At 37.8% G+C, this 17,356-nt stretch overlaps 2 protein-coding genes across 2 annotated transcripts in view; one reads left to right on the top strand and one right to left on the bottom strand.

The window, feature by feature from the left end:
• Lrba (LPS responsive beige-like anchor protein) overlaps positions 1–17,356 on the bottom strand; it is a 400,347-nt gene that overhangs the window by 171,916 nt on the left and 211,075 nt on the right. The window contains exons 38-40 of the mRNA XM_090356865.1: positions 16,325–16,449; positions 8,458–8,604; positions 5,881–6,017 (exon numbers count right to left, since the gene is read on the bottom strand). Coding sequence (XP_090212991.1) covers positions 5,881–6,017; positions 8,458–8,604; positions 16,325–16,449 — 409 coding nt within the window. The remainder of the gene's footprint in view (positions 1–5,880; positions 6,018–8,457; positions 8,605–16,324; positions 16,450–17,356) is intronic.
• Positions 411–2,119, top strand: Mab21l2 (mab-21 like 2). Its single transcript, XM_090356585.1, has one exon. The coding sequence runs from the start codon at positions 1,005–1,007 to the stop codon at positions 2,082–2,084; it is 1,080 nt and encodes a 359-aa protein (XP_090212711.1). The 5' UTR covers positions 411–1,004; the 3' UTR covers positions 2,085–2,119.

Here is a 17,356-nt window from a genome sequence, read left to right as displayed (position 1 = left end):
GACGGAGGAAGGGAGGGGGAGAAACCGAGGAGGGAGGCGTCAGAGGAAAGGAGGGAGACGGTTCAGAAAGTGTAATCTGCACTAGCAACCCAGGAGAGGAAAAACCCCGAACCCTTCTAACTACACGCCAGATGCAACGCCAGCAACGACTTCGTCACGCTAAAATAGGTCTTGTGAGGGCCAAAAGTATAAATTACGAAGCAGAAATGAGTATCAAACAACTTCCAGCGGTGTGCACCTAGAGAAAGACAAGAACCCACCGCAAACAATCCAACCCAAACCAAACAACGCCTCCAGTAGGAAAAGAGGGAAACTGCGCGGACAGGACCCCCGAGAGGAGTCGAGGCCGGCGCGCTGAGAGGGAGGAGAGCCCGCGAGCGGAGCCGCGGAGCCGAGCGAGGGCGGCGGCGGCGGCGGCGGCGGCGGCTGCAGCCTGGAGCGAGCGCGCCGGGACCGCCCGTCCCTGCACTCTGCAGCTGCGGGAGGGCCAGGCGGAGAGCATCTCCACGGAGGAATGAAGAAGGCCTGCCCGAGCGGGACAGAAATTGAAGAATGAACCTCTGACTGGGGCGCTCTATTTTTTTTTTAAATTTACTTTGGCACTTAAGTGATTTCCATTCCAGATCTATCTGGGCAATCTCCGCTGCAGACACCCAAACCTAACTTCTGAGTTAGTCTGACATTTTCCTCCCTCACCCCAATCTCTCGTAAACATATCAAAAAACAAAAACAAAAACAAAACAAAAAACCAACTTATCGAGAGCACGCAGAAAAGTCCTAGCAGGTACTTTTCTTTCTTCTAATTCTCTGGAGGAGGAGAAGGGGCCTCGGGAGGAGGGAGCGGAGGCGGTGGCCGGGCTGCAGCGCCCGCGGGTCAGCCCAGGTGGGGTTCGGGGGAGCACACCGCCTCTTTGCAGAGCCGCAGGGCCACCACCAGCGCGTGAGCCTTGGATCCCTCAACGTATTGCGAGACGCCGGTGTACAGCCCGGACCTGTGCCCCAACATGATCGCCGCTCAGGCCAAGCTGGTTTACCAGCTCAATAAATACTACACGGAGCGCTGCCAGGCGCGCAAGGCGGCCATCGCCAAGACCATCCGCGAGGTGTGCAAGGTGGTCTCGGACGTGCTCAAGGAAGTGGAGGTGCAGGAGCCCCGCTTCATCAGCTCCCTGAGCGAGATCGACGCCCGCTACGAGGGGCTGGAGGTCATCTCGCCCACCGAGTTCGAGGTGGTGCTCTACCTGAACCAGATGGGCGTCTTCAACTTCGTGGACGACGGCTCGCTGCCGGGCTGCGCCGTGCTCAAGCTGAGCGACGGGCGGAAGCGGAGCATGTCCCTGTGGGTCGAGTTCATCACGGCCTCCGGCTACCTCTCCGCGCGCAAGATCCGCTCGCGCTTCCAGACGCTGGTGGCCCAGGCGGTGGACAAGTGCAGCTACAGGGATGTGGTGAAGATGATCGCCGACACCAGCGAGGTGAAGCTGCGCATCAGGGAGCGCTACGTGGTGCAGATCACGCCCGCGTTCAAGTGCACGGGGATCTGGCCCCGCAGCGCGGCGCAGTGGCCCATGCCCCACATCCCCTGGCCCGGCCCCAATCGGGTGGCGGAGGTCAAGGCCGAGGGCTTCAACCTGCTCTCCAAGGAGTGCTACTCGCTGACCGGCAAGCAGAGCTCAGCCGAGAGCGACGCCTGGGTGCTGCAGTTCGGGGAGGCCGAGAACCGCCTGCTGATGGGCGGCTGCCGGAACAAGTGCCTCTCTGTGCTGAAGACGCTGCGGGACCGCCACCTGGAGCTGCCCGGCCAGCCCCTCAACAACTACCACATGAAGACCCTGCTGCTGTACGAGTGCGAGAAGCACCCGCGGGAGACGGACTGGGACGAGGCCTGCCTGGGCGACCGGCTCAATGGCATCCTGCTCCAGCTCATCTCCTGCCTGCAGTGCCGCCGCTGCCCGCACTACTTTCTGCCCAACCTCGACCTCTTCCAGGGCAAGCCCCACTCGGCCCTGGAGAGCGCTGCCAAGCAGACCTGGAGGCTGGCCAGGGAAATCCTCACCAATCCCAAAAGCCTGGACAAACTATAGGGTGCCGGGGGCCGCGTGGAGAGCCGCACGCGCGGGCGCGCCACGGAGACTCCGGCGCAAACTTTGAATCTCCTGAAAGAAAAACAGGGCGGCGACGGCGGAGACCTCCGTAAATTAAGAAGCGAACAAAAGAGCGCGGACCAACCCCAAACAACAACAAGCAACACCCACATTCTTGCACAAGAGTGATCGTTTTCTTCCAAACAATGTGAATTTAAAAGGTCACACAAAAAGAAGCAGTCGGGCGGGCTTTGCCATCACAAAATGAAACCCAAGGTACATTTTCAAATCCGTGTATCTTAGTCCCCCTTCCTTTTCCTTCTTTACCCCGTCGTCTCTGTCAGTCTGTCTCTCTCCTCTCTCTGTCTCTTCTCTCTCTCTGTGTCTCTGTCTCTCTCTCGTTTTGAGTTGCCTGAATGACTGTCACCAAGTGAAAAAAATTATTTAACTATATGTAAAATTTCTCTTTTAAAAAAGTTTTACTGATGTTAAACGTATCTCAGTGCCAATGTCTGATTGTACCTTTCCCTCCTTGCACCAACACCCTCACCCGAAAGATGTCTTGTTGAAAACAGTAATAAAAATACTACTTTACATTGTAATTGCTTGTGGATTGTTCTTGAAGGAAGGAAGGAAGGAAGGAAGGAAGGAAGGAAGGAAGGAAGGAAGGAAGGAAGGAAAGTTCGCCCTCCTGTGTGCAACATAAAGGTGTGAATTCACCCAACTAAATGCAAAGAAAGCTTCACCTGAACTCTAACTTGTGAAACTTACAATATAAAAACAATCTGAAAAATTAATCATACAAGTTCCCACCAAAATCCTTAGTATATCTGTTCTGTAGATTTTTACAATGAAAATCATGTCAAACTCAGAAAATGTAAACTATGTGAAAGAATAGAATTTCATATTAATTTTAAAAATCTTTTAAAAGAGATTTTCTTTCCTATGCCAGTACTTTACAATCCAATACAAATGAAATATTTATATTTTCTGAGTAGTTAACCATGTTAAGCTGGTGGGTTTTTTTTCAACTATTTATCCTCTTCAAGATTCAAACAATAAGAATCTAAACTAAATAAAGTACAATAAGAATAAAACGATTCCAACAACCATGTTCAACAGAAAATAGTGACAGAAACAATTCAGATGTATAAACTACTTATATTTTAAAATGGATGTTATAAATGCCAAGCCAAAATCATTTTGACCAAATTTCAAAAATGCTTCTGAACTTGCTTATGTACAATTCAAACCAAAAAGACTTTGACAACCATTAAAAAGCCAAAGAAAGACTTGTTCTAAGAATGTACAAAAAGGAAAACTGCCTTCTTCTGGCTTCGGCCTCTCTAAGGTAACAATCCAATGAACTAATTTTTGTATCTTAACTTTGAGAAAGGTTATTTTTCATGCAAGAAAATAACTATTTGGATTGCAAAATAATTAGTTAAACTGAAAGTTTCCTAAAGTAATTGGTTTGGGGTTTTTTTTTTTTTTGAGGGAACTGTATACTCCATTAGCTTTGCTAATGTGAGGCCGCAGTACAGGTTGGCTGTCACAATCCAACCAACACTTAAAAATTCACCTAATTCTAAATTTATTGGGTAAAATCTATGAATGACAGATGTAGAGGGAAATCGTTCTAAAAAGCGATTTTAGGAGGAGAGGAAGAAGTGTAAGTGGGGGAGGGGTACACGGAGGGATGAGCTACAAAGCAGCAGAGATGGACAGAAGGAAACTACTCAGGGTGGAAGCGTAGCTCACTTGACAGAAAGAGCTTATATTTAGGATCTCCAGGTAAAAATAGTCCTATGCTAAACATATCAACTTTGGTCTTACAGGTTCTGGAACCATATATTCTTTCAATGTGTGTGTATCTCTTTTCTAGTTTCTTTTTTTATAGATACAAAACAAGCTCACTAATGCAGTTCACTCACTAATGTTTTGTAAGACAAATGTCAACACTGGAGAAAATTGCCTGAATTTTAGGAATACTTTCATAATAGGCAGTAGGTCCTTATATTTGCACAAAATCATGGAAGAGCACAGTAGTTAAAAGATAAAAATATCATTCTAAGATGACTTTTTCACTCAAAAAAGTATTTCAACCTTAAGATACAGGCTATTTCCAAGTAGTCTCTAGTAGGAATTAGTATCTTACCAAGAAAAAAAAAAATGTCTCCAATTTGGGCATTCTTTTCTTCTTCCTTATGTAACATGGTATTAGGGAAAATTTTAAAGAAAAAATATTGTTTTTTTTCTAAGGCCTTACAGCATCAACATCTATCCAAAATAAAAACTTCTTCCAATGACTGGCTGGACTTTTAAAAAATTGGCAGGAGTTTTGGCTTCTGGGATATTAATCATATTGCAGTGGTACAAGATGATTTTTATGATTAGGCTATAAGATTCCATATTGCAAAGGCAACAAACACAGAAAATTAATTTAATGATGCTGCACAGAACAAGAACAGAGAAATAAAAGTTACAGCTTCTCTTACAGTAACAAATAACTTCAAAGAACTTAATCAGAAAGACTGGCAGAGATTTTCATTTTATAAATGATTCATTATAGACACCCTGAAACTACATCATATTTTAAACTACGTGTATTCCAAAAGCACAACTGAATATTCTGAACCAATCTCTTAAATTCTCTTAAATTCAAACTACAAGAAATCACAGAATTTAATTTTAATCTTTCTTCCCTAATTAAAACAATTTTTCAGACATTTCACCGTATAATAAAGTAAAAAAAACCCTAGCTGATATGATTTTAGAATTAAAAGTTTTCTGTACATTGGAATTATCTGTACACTGTACAGTGGAATTATCTAGCTCAAAACAAGTTCTGTCATGGCCTCTTGTCATACAGTACTGTCTATATATAGACTGCAATGGGTAAACAAGATGCTGCAAATATAAACAAGAGAAAAATGGTTTGTAAAATCCTTAATAAAATTATAACCTAATCTCTTTTCATCAACAGATTATCTGAAATTTTCTAAATCATTAATTCATATCATTTCTAAGAATCTCCTGCCAATAAATTCAAGATACACATGCATGCATGCACACACACACACATACACACACACACACACACACACACACACACACACACACACACACACACACACACACAGAGTCAGTTAGTCAGTATAATTAATTATTCAAGCCACAGGTTGCTTATTTTAATCATTTTTATGATTCACTTTCATGAAATCAACATAACTTTGTCTTTAAATGTTCTTAGTAAAATAAAGTTCCTAAGGTCTGAAGAGTAACAAAATATATTTTAGGGGAAAATTCCATGTTCATTTAAGATAGTATTTTATGCAGTGCCTTGTAAAATCTACTATAGGTAATGGAAAACGAAGGTATCACCCACACTGGAAAAAATGCCTGCAAGTATGACAGAACAGTAAGTCATTGGGACAAAGCAAGGAGAATGATATACTGGCAGAATATCCACAAAAAATAAAGGCTAAACAAAAATAATTCTACTCTCAATCTGACTCATAATGTAGCTTAATTCACCCTAGACCCTTCAAAGCAAAATATAGATGATGTTCTCAAAACAGCACCCCTCCTGGGCCAAACAGCAATTAAGTAGAAGTGTTTTTGAGGCTGATCATCTAAGTGAACAGTAAAGGAACCATAAGCTAAAAAAAAGATAAGTGCCTTGCATGCAAGCAGAGGCAATTCAGAAAGAAATTTGAACTAAGCCTAAGAAATGTTACCAAGACCAGTCTTACAGCAGCCAACCAAGAAGAAAGAGACTCCCTCCTCATCTCACCTTGGGGTCGATTTTCTTGAAGTTAGGATCCTCTTCATCCACCTCAAAATAGAGTTCGGAGGAGGTGACAGAAAGAGTGCCCTTTACCACAACAGAGGGGGCCACCAGCTGGGCTGGTGTGCTCAGGCTAACAGGACCTGCCAAGGGAAAGACAAACTGCATGGGCTACAATGACATGTTTTAAAAAATCAAATTTGACCAGAATTTTATTTAATTTTTGCACTCTTACTTCTAAGTATAAGATTGCCTGCCAATTCTATATTTCTACATTCCGTCCATCCCAAATCTTCTCCAAATAATGCAGGGTTGGGATTCTCATAACAGTTATAATAGACCATTGATAATAACAGTAAACTTGGATACTATTATTTTATAGAGAGAATGCAGAAGCTTTGCTCTAATCTCTAGGTAAGAAGGGGACTCCCTAAATAAGTGCATCTACATTCCACTTAGAAAACAAGCCTCAGGCTATCAAACAACACAGAGGAACAAACAGGAGCAAGGAAGCCTCAATAGCCTGCCAAGGCCAGACATGAACATGGAGTTTTTGACTGAGGCTTGAGTACACAAAAATCACTAGCTTATTAGTGAAGTGGGAAACTGTCTGATAAATTACATTCTCTGGTAAAGATCCTGAGCCAGTTTGATTCAAAATCTCTCATACATAATAGTTCTCCCTCATGCAAGACTGATAAAAATATTTCTTTTCTAAGCCTGCCTTTCTACTGCTAAATATTGTTCAGTGCTTTCAAATCTAATATAGTGTGGTTGCGGGACTCTGGGAGTAAACAGCTGGAGGGTGGGTTTCCAAGTGAATGAATTTTTATTGGAATAATCAAATCTCCACAGGGCTTATCAAAGAGACAAATCAGACCACGACTGAAAACAATAGACCCACTACAAACAGAATAGCATAAAGTATATCTGTGTTAAAAATAACAATTATAGGTAAATAGATAAATGCACACATAATTATGTAGAGATGAATGTGGAATTTGAAATCCCATGTCAATTCCTCACTGTAGAAATCCTAGAGAAGAAAAGAGTCAAGCAGAAGATTGGCACTCACAGTTCTGAATTAATATAGTGCCTATAAACAAGGTGCACCTATTCAGGTAATCAATGAGTGAATAAGTGCTTCAAAATTCAGATGAATTGACATTTCCATTGATTGTTAGGAGGGGGATGGTCCTTAATCACACATCAATCTTAATGTGTGCCAGTAGGACAATGGAAGGATGCTCTGTGGAGATCAGAGCAGGTTTTGCCCTCTATTCCCAATGTACAGATACATTGTGTTTGCAGATGGGCAGCAGATAGCTGCAGAACAGCCATGATTTCCCAAAGCTCATCCCTATAAATGGATGAAATAAGCAGCTATGTGTTCTTTTGCTGTCTCCCTTTGCCCTCTGTACATTAGCATGTAATCCTGAGAAGAAATAACATTTTTTCAATCACTCTCAGACATTCAATTATAGGGTAAGCAGACAGCTGCAGGAGCTAGGGCAGTCTAGGTCCTACAGAAGACCCCTGACAATTTCCACTTCATTTCTAGCCCACACCACTTTATTAGTGTGGATTACTTCTTAATCCTATTGCCATTGTCAAGATTATATAATTAAACGCCCCTTTCACCTCTATCACTGTATGAATGCATTATTAGTAGCAAGAATAGAGGCAAAACAGAGAGGAAATGGGGAAATGGATGTAAAGGAAAAGACAAGAATAGCAGCATCCATCGTACTCTCTCTATACTCATCCAATCCTTTCACAATATAGAACAATTAATTTTGTTTTACTTTACAGGGAGGCCTTCAGAGAAGACAGAAGGCTCCTATTTTTGCTTTTCATTCTCAGGTTGCAGGTAGCAAATGTTACAGACAAGTCACCAAATAAAAGCATTTTAGTATCTTTTCTCTTAAAACCATCAGAATTGAAGGTTATAGTTTTTACCTATTAAAAACTGTAGACTTGTTCAGTTAGGCTTAGGCTTTAAAGGAAAAAGCCATTTAATGAATGGCTAAAATCTGAGGCTAAACAAGAGAATTTTTCCCATAAGGGAAGTAAAACTGAGACTCTATAGAGTACAAATCAAATTCCTACATCAAGGAAAATATGTGAATCCTGTGGAAAAAAATCCACGATATTCTTGGAGTTGTTTTTTTTTTCAGTGAGTTAAGTATATATGCAATACTACTCACATGTATAACAAAGTAAATAGCTCATCTGCCTGTAAGCTTTATTTATAAAAATAAGTGGAAGATTCTTACATATAGCTGTAATTTCCAAGAGATACAGGAACTCGTAGAAGAAATGATTTTTGTGGCTGTTTTAAAAATTTTTCTCTAACAGTGAAAATTAGACATAAAATGAAAAGAGGAAAGAAAGGAGACACAGGGAACAGAAAATGAAGTAGATATTGTAGACAAAGGTGGAGGGAGAGAACAAAAACAATTGGTAACGTAACTGTGGGTGTAAGCTTGGTAGCCCTAGTGGTCACAGCTGAATTCAGAAGTAAGTCATTAGATGTGCACTGTCCCAAAGCCAGCTGAAATATCTGCACAACCACTGAATTACCGGCAAGATTCTCTAAGTCTTTCTCATCCACGGATGACAGAGTATCATCATCTCCTTCCAGGAGGATCTCGTTTTCTGAGTTCTGATTTCCTAAAGCCTGACTCTTGATGGACTGTTTTCCTTTGGCAAGGATGTCTTCATCTGCAGCTGAAATGAAAAGGAAACAAAGCTGTCCATCAGCACTGGGAGAGCCCTAAGGCAGAAGGATAGGGTAGTAGCTCAGAGATGGGCGATCTTTTACTTTTACATACAGAGCCATTCACAGTGGGGACAGTGGGGTGGCACACACCCTGGCCTGACAAACTCTATTCCCCAAGCCAGTGTAATGTTACCCTCAACAAGAACCCTAATCCCATTAAATCTGACCCGTACCACTCACTGAGCCATGTATTTACTTCTAGTTGGGGGAAGAGAAAGTCCCCTCAAAAAAAATTACTACTAAAATTCAGAATCTAGTTTTAGAAATAATACTTATTTAACGCAGAAAAACACAGATGAGTGATAGATTGTTCTGAATAGTATCACACTGAAACACTGTAAAGGAGCTGCGGGATGGCTAGGGCAGAGAACCCAGAAAGGGTCAGAGCTAAGGGAGATGCTAGCAGCCAACGAGGATTTAAGCCCAGACCCTGAAGCCATATCCGACACTAATAAAGCTACAGCAGCTGTTCTCTTCTTTATCCCCTCCGCCCTCCTTCCTTCCCTCCATTGCAGGGGCCCACATATTCACACACGTGAGCAAGGCCTTGTGGAAACTAAGAGGAGGCTCCTCACCCCTCCTCCTCTGTTTAAACGAAAGGGCTAAGGCACCCCAGGGCAAACATTAACAGAAGGGGCAGAATAAGAGGCCTGTGGGTAAAAGGCCTGACCTGGCGCTGCCTCCCAGAGCAGCAGAACAGACTTGGGCTCTGGGACCAGAAACAGGGAAGGAGGCCAGGCGGCCAGCCTCTGAGAAGCAGCCCCAGGCACCCAGGAACCACAGATGCACAGCAGTGGGCCTGAGAGGAGATCAGGGAGACTCAGCAACTCTACACATATACCAGCACAATCGGGCTTTGAGCAAAAAGTTTTCTCTTTAAGAAAAGCAGGAGGGGGGGGGGACAGACTGAGTTTATGATTTGTAAATACACTCCGTGTCTTTTTAATCTTACTTATCTGAACAGTGTCACAGACAGTCACCTGTCTGAGCTAGGGAAATCCCAGAGGTAAGGCATCTGATCCAGCAAGTTCCAACTATGGATATGGAAATGGATAACTAAACTGTGCTTCAGTCCAGTCTCTGCCTGAGCCTAAGGCCCAATCTAAGAACTAATATTGATACAATATTTAAACATACCAAATGTATGTTACTTGATTAACTCAGATCAAAGGCTTTTGGTGTTTAACAGGAGTAGCTATGGCAAGTATTAAAGGTAAAACCAGTTTTAAAATATTTATTATGAATTCATCATGTAAACCATTTTGATATGAAACTTAAAAGAATCAGCAAAGAAGACATGGGAAGAAGCCTTCTATATTACTTTGAATACACTCCACAGGTAAATAAAATCTTATTTTGCTTCATACCCACAATATGAAGCTATACAAATAACATGTATTCTGTAAAAATTAAAACATTACAATAAATATTTGAATATTTTAATGTATCTAAATGACCATTAAAAATTTTAGGGAAATACCAGTATGTTTATATGACATTGTTTATATTGCAGTTCTTAGATTGCATTGCCCTACAATCAGAAACACTGCCTTAGTCAAAGCAAGTCTTTTTCCAATTTACAGTCAACTTCACTAAAAGTAAATCAATTATGTAGAAATGAAAAAAAAGCATCATTTTCTAGATTTTATAATTCAGTAGAGGATACTACATTATTACTTGCTAGTTAGGTTTTAAACAAGAATAAGGATGCCAAATTCTCTTCATTTCCCTGATTCTAAATTCTCTCTTCAAAGTAAAGACACTAATTTTAATAATACTATTTACTATGTGGCAAAGAATGTTCAAAACACTTTACATTTGAATTCATTTCTCAGAAACCTTCTGCCAATTCCTCATTTTCAGTATGAAAATAGGCTTGGAAAGGTTATATACCTTTCCCAAGGTTAAAAAAAAAAGTCATGACAAGTCAAGATATAAAAACAAGCAATATGGGGCCGGGAGTTTGGCCTAGTGGTAGAGTGCTTGCCTAGCATGCACGAAGACCCAGGTTCAATTTTTCGGTACCACATACATAGAAAAAAGCCAGAAGTGGTGCTGTGGCTCAAATGGTAGAGTGTTAGCCTTGAGAAAGTCCAAGGACAGTGCTCAGGCCTTGAGCCCAAGCCCAGGACTGGCAAAAAAAAAAAAAAAAAAGCAGGCAATATGATGGCAGTCTTGGCTCCTAACTATTGCTTGCCGTCTATAAGAAGGAAGGAAATCCACTCTGTAAATATGAATATACATGTTACTTATTAATTTTCCACCTAATTATTTGGTGAAATTTAAAATTGGAAAACCAGAATAATAATGAACAAGAATTAAAATGCTCATTTGCAAATTTAAGGATTATAGATCAAACATACCAACAACCAAATCAAACAGTTTGTTTGTTACTTTGTGATAACTGCCATACAGATTCTGAAGTATGCCAAGATCACTTGACAAAAAAGAAAAAAGAAAACTCTCTCTCTCTAATCTGTAAACATTTACAAAAAAAGAGAAAGTCCTCAGTGGCAATGATTTAAAATAGTTCAATAAATAAATTGACATGCATTTAAATGACCCCTAAACATATAGTGTGTTATCACTTCCAACTGGGACTTATATATTTAAAATATATTCTCATCATGATGAGTCATATTAAAACAAAACAACTTTTGAATTAAATACTTTTTATGAAGACAAAAACTTAAGTCCTGTGGTATATGGTACACATATGCACAACTCAGTTTAATTTATTTATTTACTTATTTTTACAAGCTCAATTCTGGATTTGTTCAACCTCAACTGAGAAACATCTTGTCATAGAAAATATGCAGCTTACTGATATTTAGAATGGTTTTCCTGTAATTAACTCCCCCTTGAGGATTTTAAGTTAGCAGCAGTAAAATTACCAACAGTACTCTAATACACACCACATGCGCTGGTATTCAATTCTCAGTGGTCTAATAGCTTTCTGTTAAAGAACTTTTTTCTCTTCAAAATTAGAAGAAAACTTTCCTGAACATAAAATAAATGATAATTACATGTTTATATTTGCTAGGGAAAGGTATAATTTCCCCTTTCATTTGCTTTATACACAATCAACAATTACAAACAAGTACCAGAAATTCTGGTATCTTCTGAGAATATATTATATAATAGTCTAAAGTGTATATAAGTTTAATGTTAGAGGTGAAAATAGACTATACCTCAAAAAGTTCAGTTCAGAGCATTTATGGTAATAAAAAAAAGTCACTGAACAGGATCACTATCTCTTCCCATCACTATTAAGGAACTATTAAGGAACTATCCTTAATACTATCTTTTATTCTCATTAAGTATTTCTCTTTAACCTACTAAACTGTATTTTTACATAAAACATCATTACATAAATAGAAAAACTAAGAAGTTTTTCTTCTGAACTAAGCAGTTGTGAGAATGAGTCCTGGGAGAAAAGCTAGTTTTCAAAATATAAAGTTCAAGTTCTTTAGAATAAGCTCTCAATATGAAGCCACATATCTGTCCAGATATCTATCCAGGTAAGTAAAATTACACAGAAAGAACAAACACAAAGGAATTAAAGAAACTATTCAAGCTGAAATATACAAACTCTCTTCAACAAATAACCACCAAGTCAGTAAACAGGAATCATCAATGGTCAAGGTTATAGTAAAAAAAATATATATATATATGCATTATATATGTACATTAAGAATGAGTCACTTCATAAAAAATAAAAGATTACTACTGAAATAACGTGATTTCAAACGTACATAAAATATCCATGGGTAGCTGCTCATTATGACGTGAAGCACATACCATCACTATATTCTCAACTGGGATACATCAATTATTATTATTTTCATCTGATTAATTTCCTCTATAGTTGATGCTATATACACTCTAGAAAAATATACTCTAGAAAAATAAAGTATAATTTTTTAAAAAACCAAATTACTATAGGTTCCCAGAAATTTCAAATGTAGTATATAGTGATCCTGTAAAGAAAGCAACATCATCTGGCATTACCAAAATTGTGAGAGAGTGGCTGATTTGAGACAGGATCTGTCATTTCTAGGAAACCAAAAGGCTACTTTGCAGCATTCCATGAGCTCACAAGATATATTTTACACTCCTCCTTATATGTTTCTATTAACATATAAAATAAGAATGCATTGAATCTAGTAACATTCAAAACTATTTTAGGAGCAAAATTCCCTTAAAAGTAATCTTTCCATGTTTTATATCTGGCTTTAACTTAAAATATCTAGTACAATTAACAATAAATTTTAGAAAACAGAACTACATATCCAGAATATTCCTCAGTCAACCAGGACTTCGTTCTTTATCTACCAAATATTATTCCAGTCATTTTCCACCTCAGTTTCCTTATCTGTAAGGAATGAAGGTATTCTAGACTTTAGCCTCAGGTTCCTTCCAGATCTAAACTGCTCTGACCATAAATAACTGCCAAAGTGGGCTCTGTACATTAAGAGTGTGTTAGGAACCACTGCAATGGATTTCTAATAAATTTAAAATTATAAAATGGGAGAAAGGCCCATCTTTTTCTTGCTGCTAGTAATTTCCATAAAAAATGTTTAGTCATAAGAGGAAGTATTCATTTTAATTTAAAAATACGACTTCATTCCTGCAAAGTTAAAGAAATCTCCCATTACAACATGACTTTTATAAATAACCACTTTGGAGGTTCTCTGTTTGAAAAATTACCTAAAGCTCTTTTCCCCAAGCAAGTTAATGTGAACTTGGGAAGGGCAATTAAATTGTCAGAATTAAAAAATTTGTTTTTAACTAGAAGGTAGCCAGAAGTAGAGTCATGGGGCTGGCATTGATCGCCCAAACAGAGAACATCACTCTTCAGGTATTTACTCTGCCACCTCTACACCAGAGGCTTTCCTTCAAATCAAATCAATCTGTAAAAAAGATGGCTCTTAGTACTAAGACACACACCTAATCTCCAGTGGCACTTCTATTTAGATGTCTTCCTTGGATAATGATAATGCAATTCAAAATGCTCTAAGACTGCACAGTTTAAAATGTCAATCTTATCTTAGTTAAATATATTAGAATATATATATTATAAAAGTAAAAATCATAAAATATAAAACCCATAACCATTCACAGCAATATCTATTTCAAAATAGTTAAATTGAGCATGGAACGATAGTACTTATCCACGTTCAACTATAATTCAATTGTTTTTGATTATATCAACTGCTTTTGCATAGTTGATTCTGAATGCTTATTTTGATTACTCTTCATAATCCAAAAAGATGGAATTCAATCGTTAACATAAATTAAATTCTCACTAAAAGTCACTTGATTTAATAAAATATTAAAAATTAAGCTGTTTGCTTATAGAATGTATTAACATAATTATGCTGACACCAAAGAATACCACAGCATAATCCATTTTCAAAGCATCAGAATTGTTCTTAATATTTAACATACATGTACATAAAGAATAATTATTTTGTAACTAAAATATAATACTGATATATTAAAATACTTTAGTAAATACTAAATATGAATTGTCTCTTTAATTATAGAATTACCAAAGTGTTTCCTACATATTCCTATATATATACTTCATATTTAATTTCTTGTTATTCTAAATCCTTTGAAATGTTTTAAATATTAGGCATCATTAGATTAGTCCAAAATATTACAAAAAATATTAAATTACATTAAATGCTCAATCTTTATCTGTCAATTTAAAGATAGATCATATATAAGCAATGCTGTATTAGCCTCTCAATTACTATCCAGAATTATTAAGAGTAAAACCAGCTTCTAAACAGGACAAAAATCTTAAGTATTACTAATGTCTTTTTATTTCCACCCAGCATTATTGCAGGTGCTTCAAATTTAAAAAGATGACATTACATGATTTTGAAAGGTAAAGGTCAATAATACAATTGAAAATTACCTATTAAAAATTCCATAATACCTCAAAAATGACTAAATGTACGGCTTCAGATAAGAATGTACCTTAATAAATCCTTCTTTAAATCTATACCACAGATTTTGAAATCTATCACTATTATTTCCTTCAGAATAAAAGAAATACCAGCTTTCTATGTGTGATTTTAGAAAACAAACCATCCCCCTCTAGATATAAAAGGAAGAACTATTATTGTCTTAGACCTCAGAACTCACAATTCACCTAAATGACAGTTTATAAGACAAGAAAGATTATTAAATTTCAAAATTTAAGTGCACATGGTAAATGCTATCTGTGTGGCACAATAGGATATAATTGCAAATAAACTTATTTTTTTCAATGCAAATACTATTAACCGAAAAAAAAGACAAAAAGGGGGGGGGGGAATGGAAGGGATATGTAACTCTAAAAATCTGTAACACCACATAAAAGGCATATAGACCCTAAAAGCAAAAGTGGCATAATTAATTCTAGATCTTATATCCTTCTCCACCCCCTGGAGTTGAAGATGTGAGGCCCTGCGACTATTATTGCTTTTAGATCACTTTGTTATTGACTACTCTCTGTATGATCATTTATTTTAAAGGACTGATGTCACATTTGGTGTTATATCTGAAGACATATTGTGGACATTTTCTTCCAGAAATGGCTCTTTAAGGCTGAGTGCAAGAGGTTAAACTGCCTGACTGAGGCCAAACCCTAAGACTACCGATTTTTAATCTAAATTCATACTATCCTAACGTGCACCAAAACATTGCATGGAATCTGATGTATGTATGTATGATTGTTATGTTTCAGTTTTATGTAATATCCTTACTAAGTATAATTATGCATTTACTTAATTATATTACATATTACTAGTTAACCGTAAACTTGGTGCACACTGAACTAATATACTAAAAGAAGGAACGATTTATTAAAAATAGCCAACTTATATTTTGCAATAGCAAAGTAATTTTAATAGGAAGAGCCATCTTCCCTTTTATACATGTTTAAATGGCTTTCAAAAATCATAATTTAGTGAGAGTATATTCCGATGATCAAAGAAAAAATATTATCAAATCCATGAGACCTTTCAGGTTTTCCTACTCCTATCTAGATGTAATTACCATCATAAGCAGTGTGACAAAAAGGGGGAAATGTTTTGTTAGGCTCCAATAACAAGCTGATGTAGAATAGAAACATATGAAAACAATGTCTATTCTCTTTCTCCATGAGCCATCAATCAAAACCTACAAATCAAGGTTCAGAAGTATGTGGACACTTAGACATTTATTACCATCATTTCCACTTCATAATCTCCTGCTAAAATACCATGGATGAAGGAAAACTGTGTTTACACAACAGAACCTAGAAACCTATTTGGTTTGTAAATGCCCGATTTTTGATATACATGGATTTAAGGCAGAATTCTGAGATTAATTTACTGAAAGCTGAATGTGTTGCTTCAAGGGCAAATATGTTAGCCTTGTACTAGAAATCAAAGGTTCTACGTTGACTTTTGTATTGTAATATAACAAATAAGTACTCTTGAGACCATAATTTCATAAGATTCTATACTGACTATGAAACTAAACAAAACAAAAACTTCTTTTTTTATGGTCAGAAACTATGAAATGTGGTGTTGTACCATTTTACAGTGTGCTGTGTAGTAATGAAGTTATGCTCTTCATTACCAACTACTGTACCTGCTGCTATTGGCAAGGAATGCTTTATACACTGACCATGTTCCACGGCTGTTTTTAGTGTCGCTTCAGGATGTGTCGATCCTAGAGGGTTACGCACAAATCGTCGTCGGCGCCTCAAGTCATCTTCCCAGTAGTCAAGGCGCCAGAACTCACGAGGACGACTACAATGAAACAGAGAAGCCACATATGTTAGCAATTATCAAACAGCGTGGTAGCACTGAATTTCTGCATAAAGCTCTCCTTGTTTGCTCTTGCCTTTTTTTTTTTTACCCCTTCTCCGTCCTCTTAATTCTCCCTCCATCTCACACTCCCCTTTGCAATCTTTAACTTAGGTATGTCCTTGAATATAACAATATCACCTTCCAGTCTAAGGAATTCCTTTTCCTTTTCTTGGAAGGTGAAATGAGCACTAAATACATCATTTTGAAATGAATTGCTGACAGTGTGATCAGTTTCCCCACACTCCAGTGGCATGTGCTCTGATTTCAGCCTCATTTCAGCCTCAGCAGGGCACCTTTCTCTGTGGCTGCATTTATAAACCAGAATAGGGAAAAGGCTATTATAAATATGGTATAGCATTACCTATATTAATCAAAGTCTGTCCCCCTTCATTTTTCTTCCTAATTTGTGCCTTTTTGCACAAGGTCAGTAAATCATACCATGAATTCTTGGTCCAGAAAGTGTTAACTTTAATGAATATCTCAGTTACATGGTTATGTATGTGATAATAAAATATTACTCTGTTTAGATGTGCAGGAATTTAATTAAAATAATCTCTTAAAATATTCATTACATTTAGCCCCTGAGGCTTAGAACAACACAAGAAAATGCATTTCTTTTCCATTTACTGTTTTTAAATAAACCATTCCTGTAGAGTGAAATAGCAATCTATTTTCAAGCAAATCAGATTGAATTTCTGTTTTATGTAGCCTGCTTTTATATTTAATTAAAAACTACATGCTATATGATGTGCAATAATTGCTATATCAAAAAGCATGCTTTGGGAAATACACTTTTTAAAATTCAAGTTCTATGGTATTTTCTCCAATTATATATATCTTTTATATG

Source organism: Megascapheus bottae, chromosome 23 (genome assembly GCF_031878675.1).
Source record: "Megascapheus bottae isolate mThoBot1 chromosome 23, mThoBot2.hap1, whole genome shotgun sequence".
Taxonomy (NCBI): Eukaryota; Metazoa; Chordata; class Mammalia; order Rodentia; family Geomyidae; genus Megascapheus; species Megascapheus bottae.
This window is presented reverse-complemented; position numbering and strand designations above follow the sequence as displayed.

Coding starts and splice junctions, on each gene's coding strand:
- Mab21l2 (XM_090356585.1), top strand. CDS start 1,005: ATGATCGCCGCTCAGGCCAAGCTGGTTTACCAGCTCAATAAATACTAC.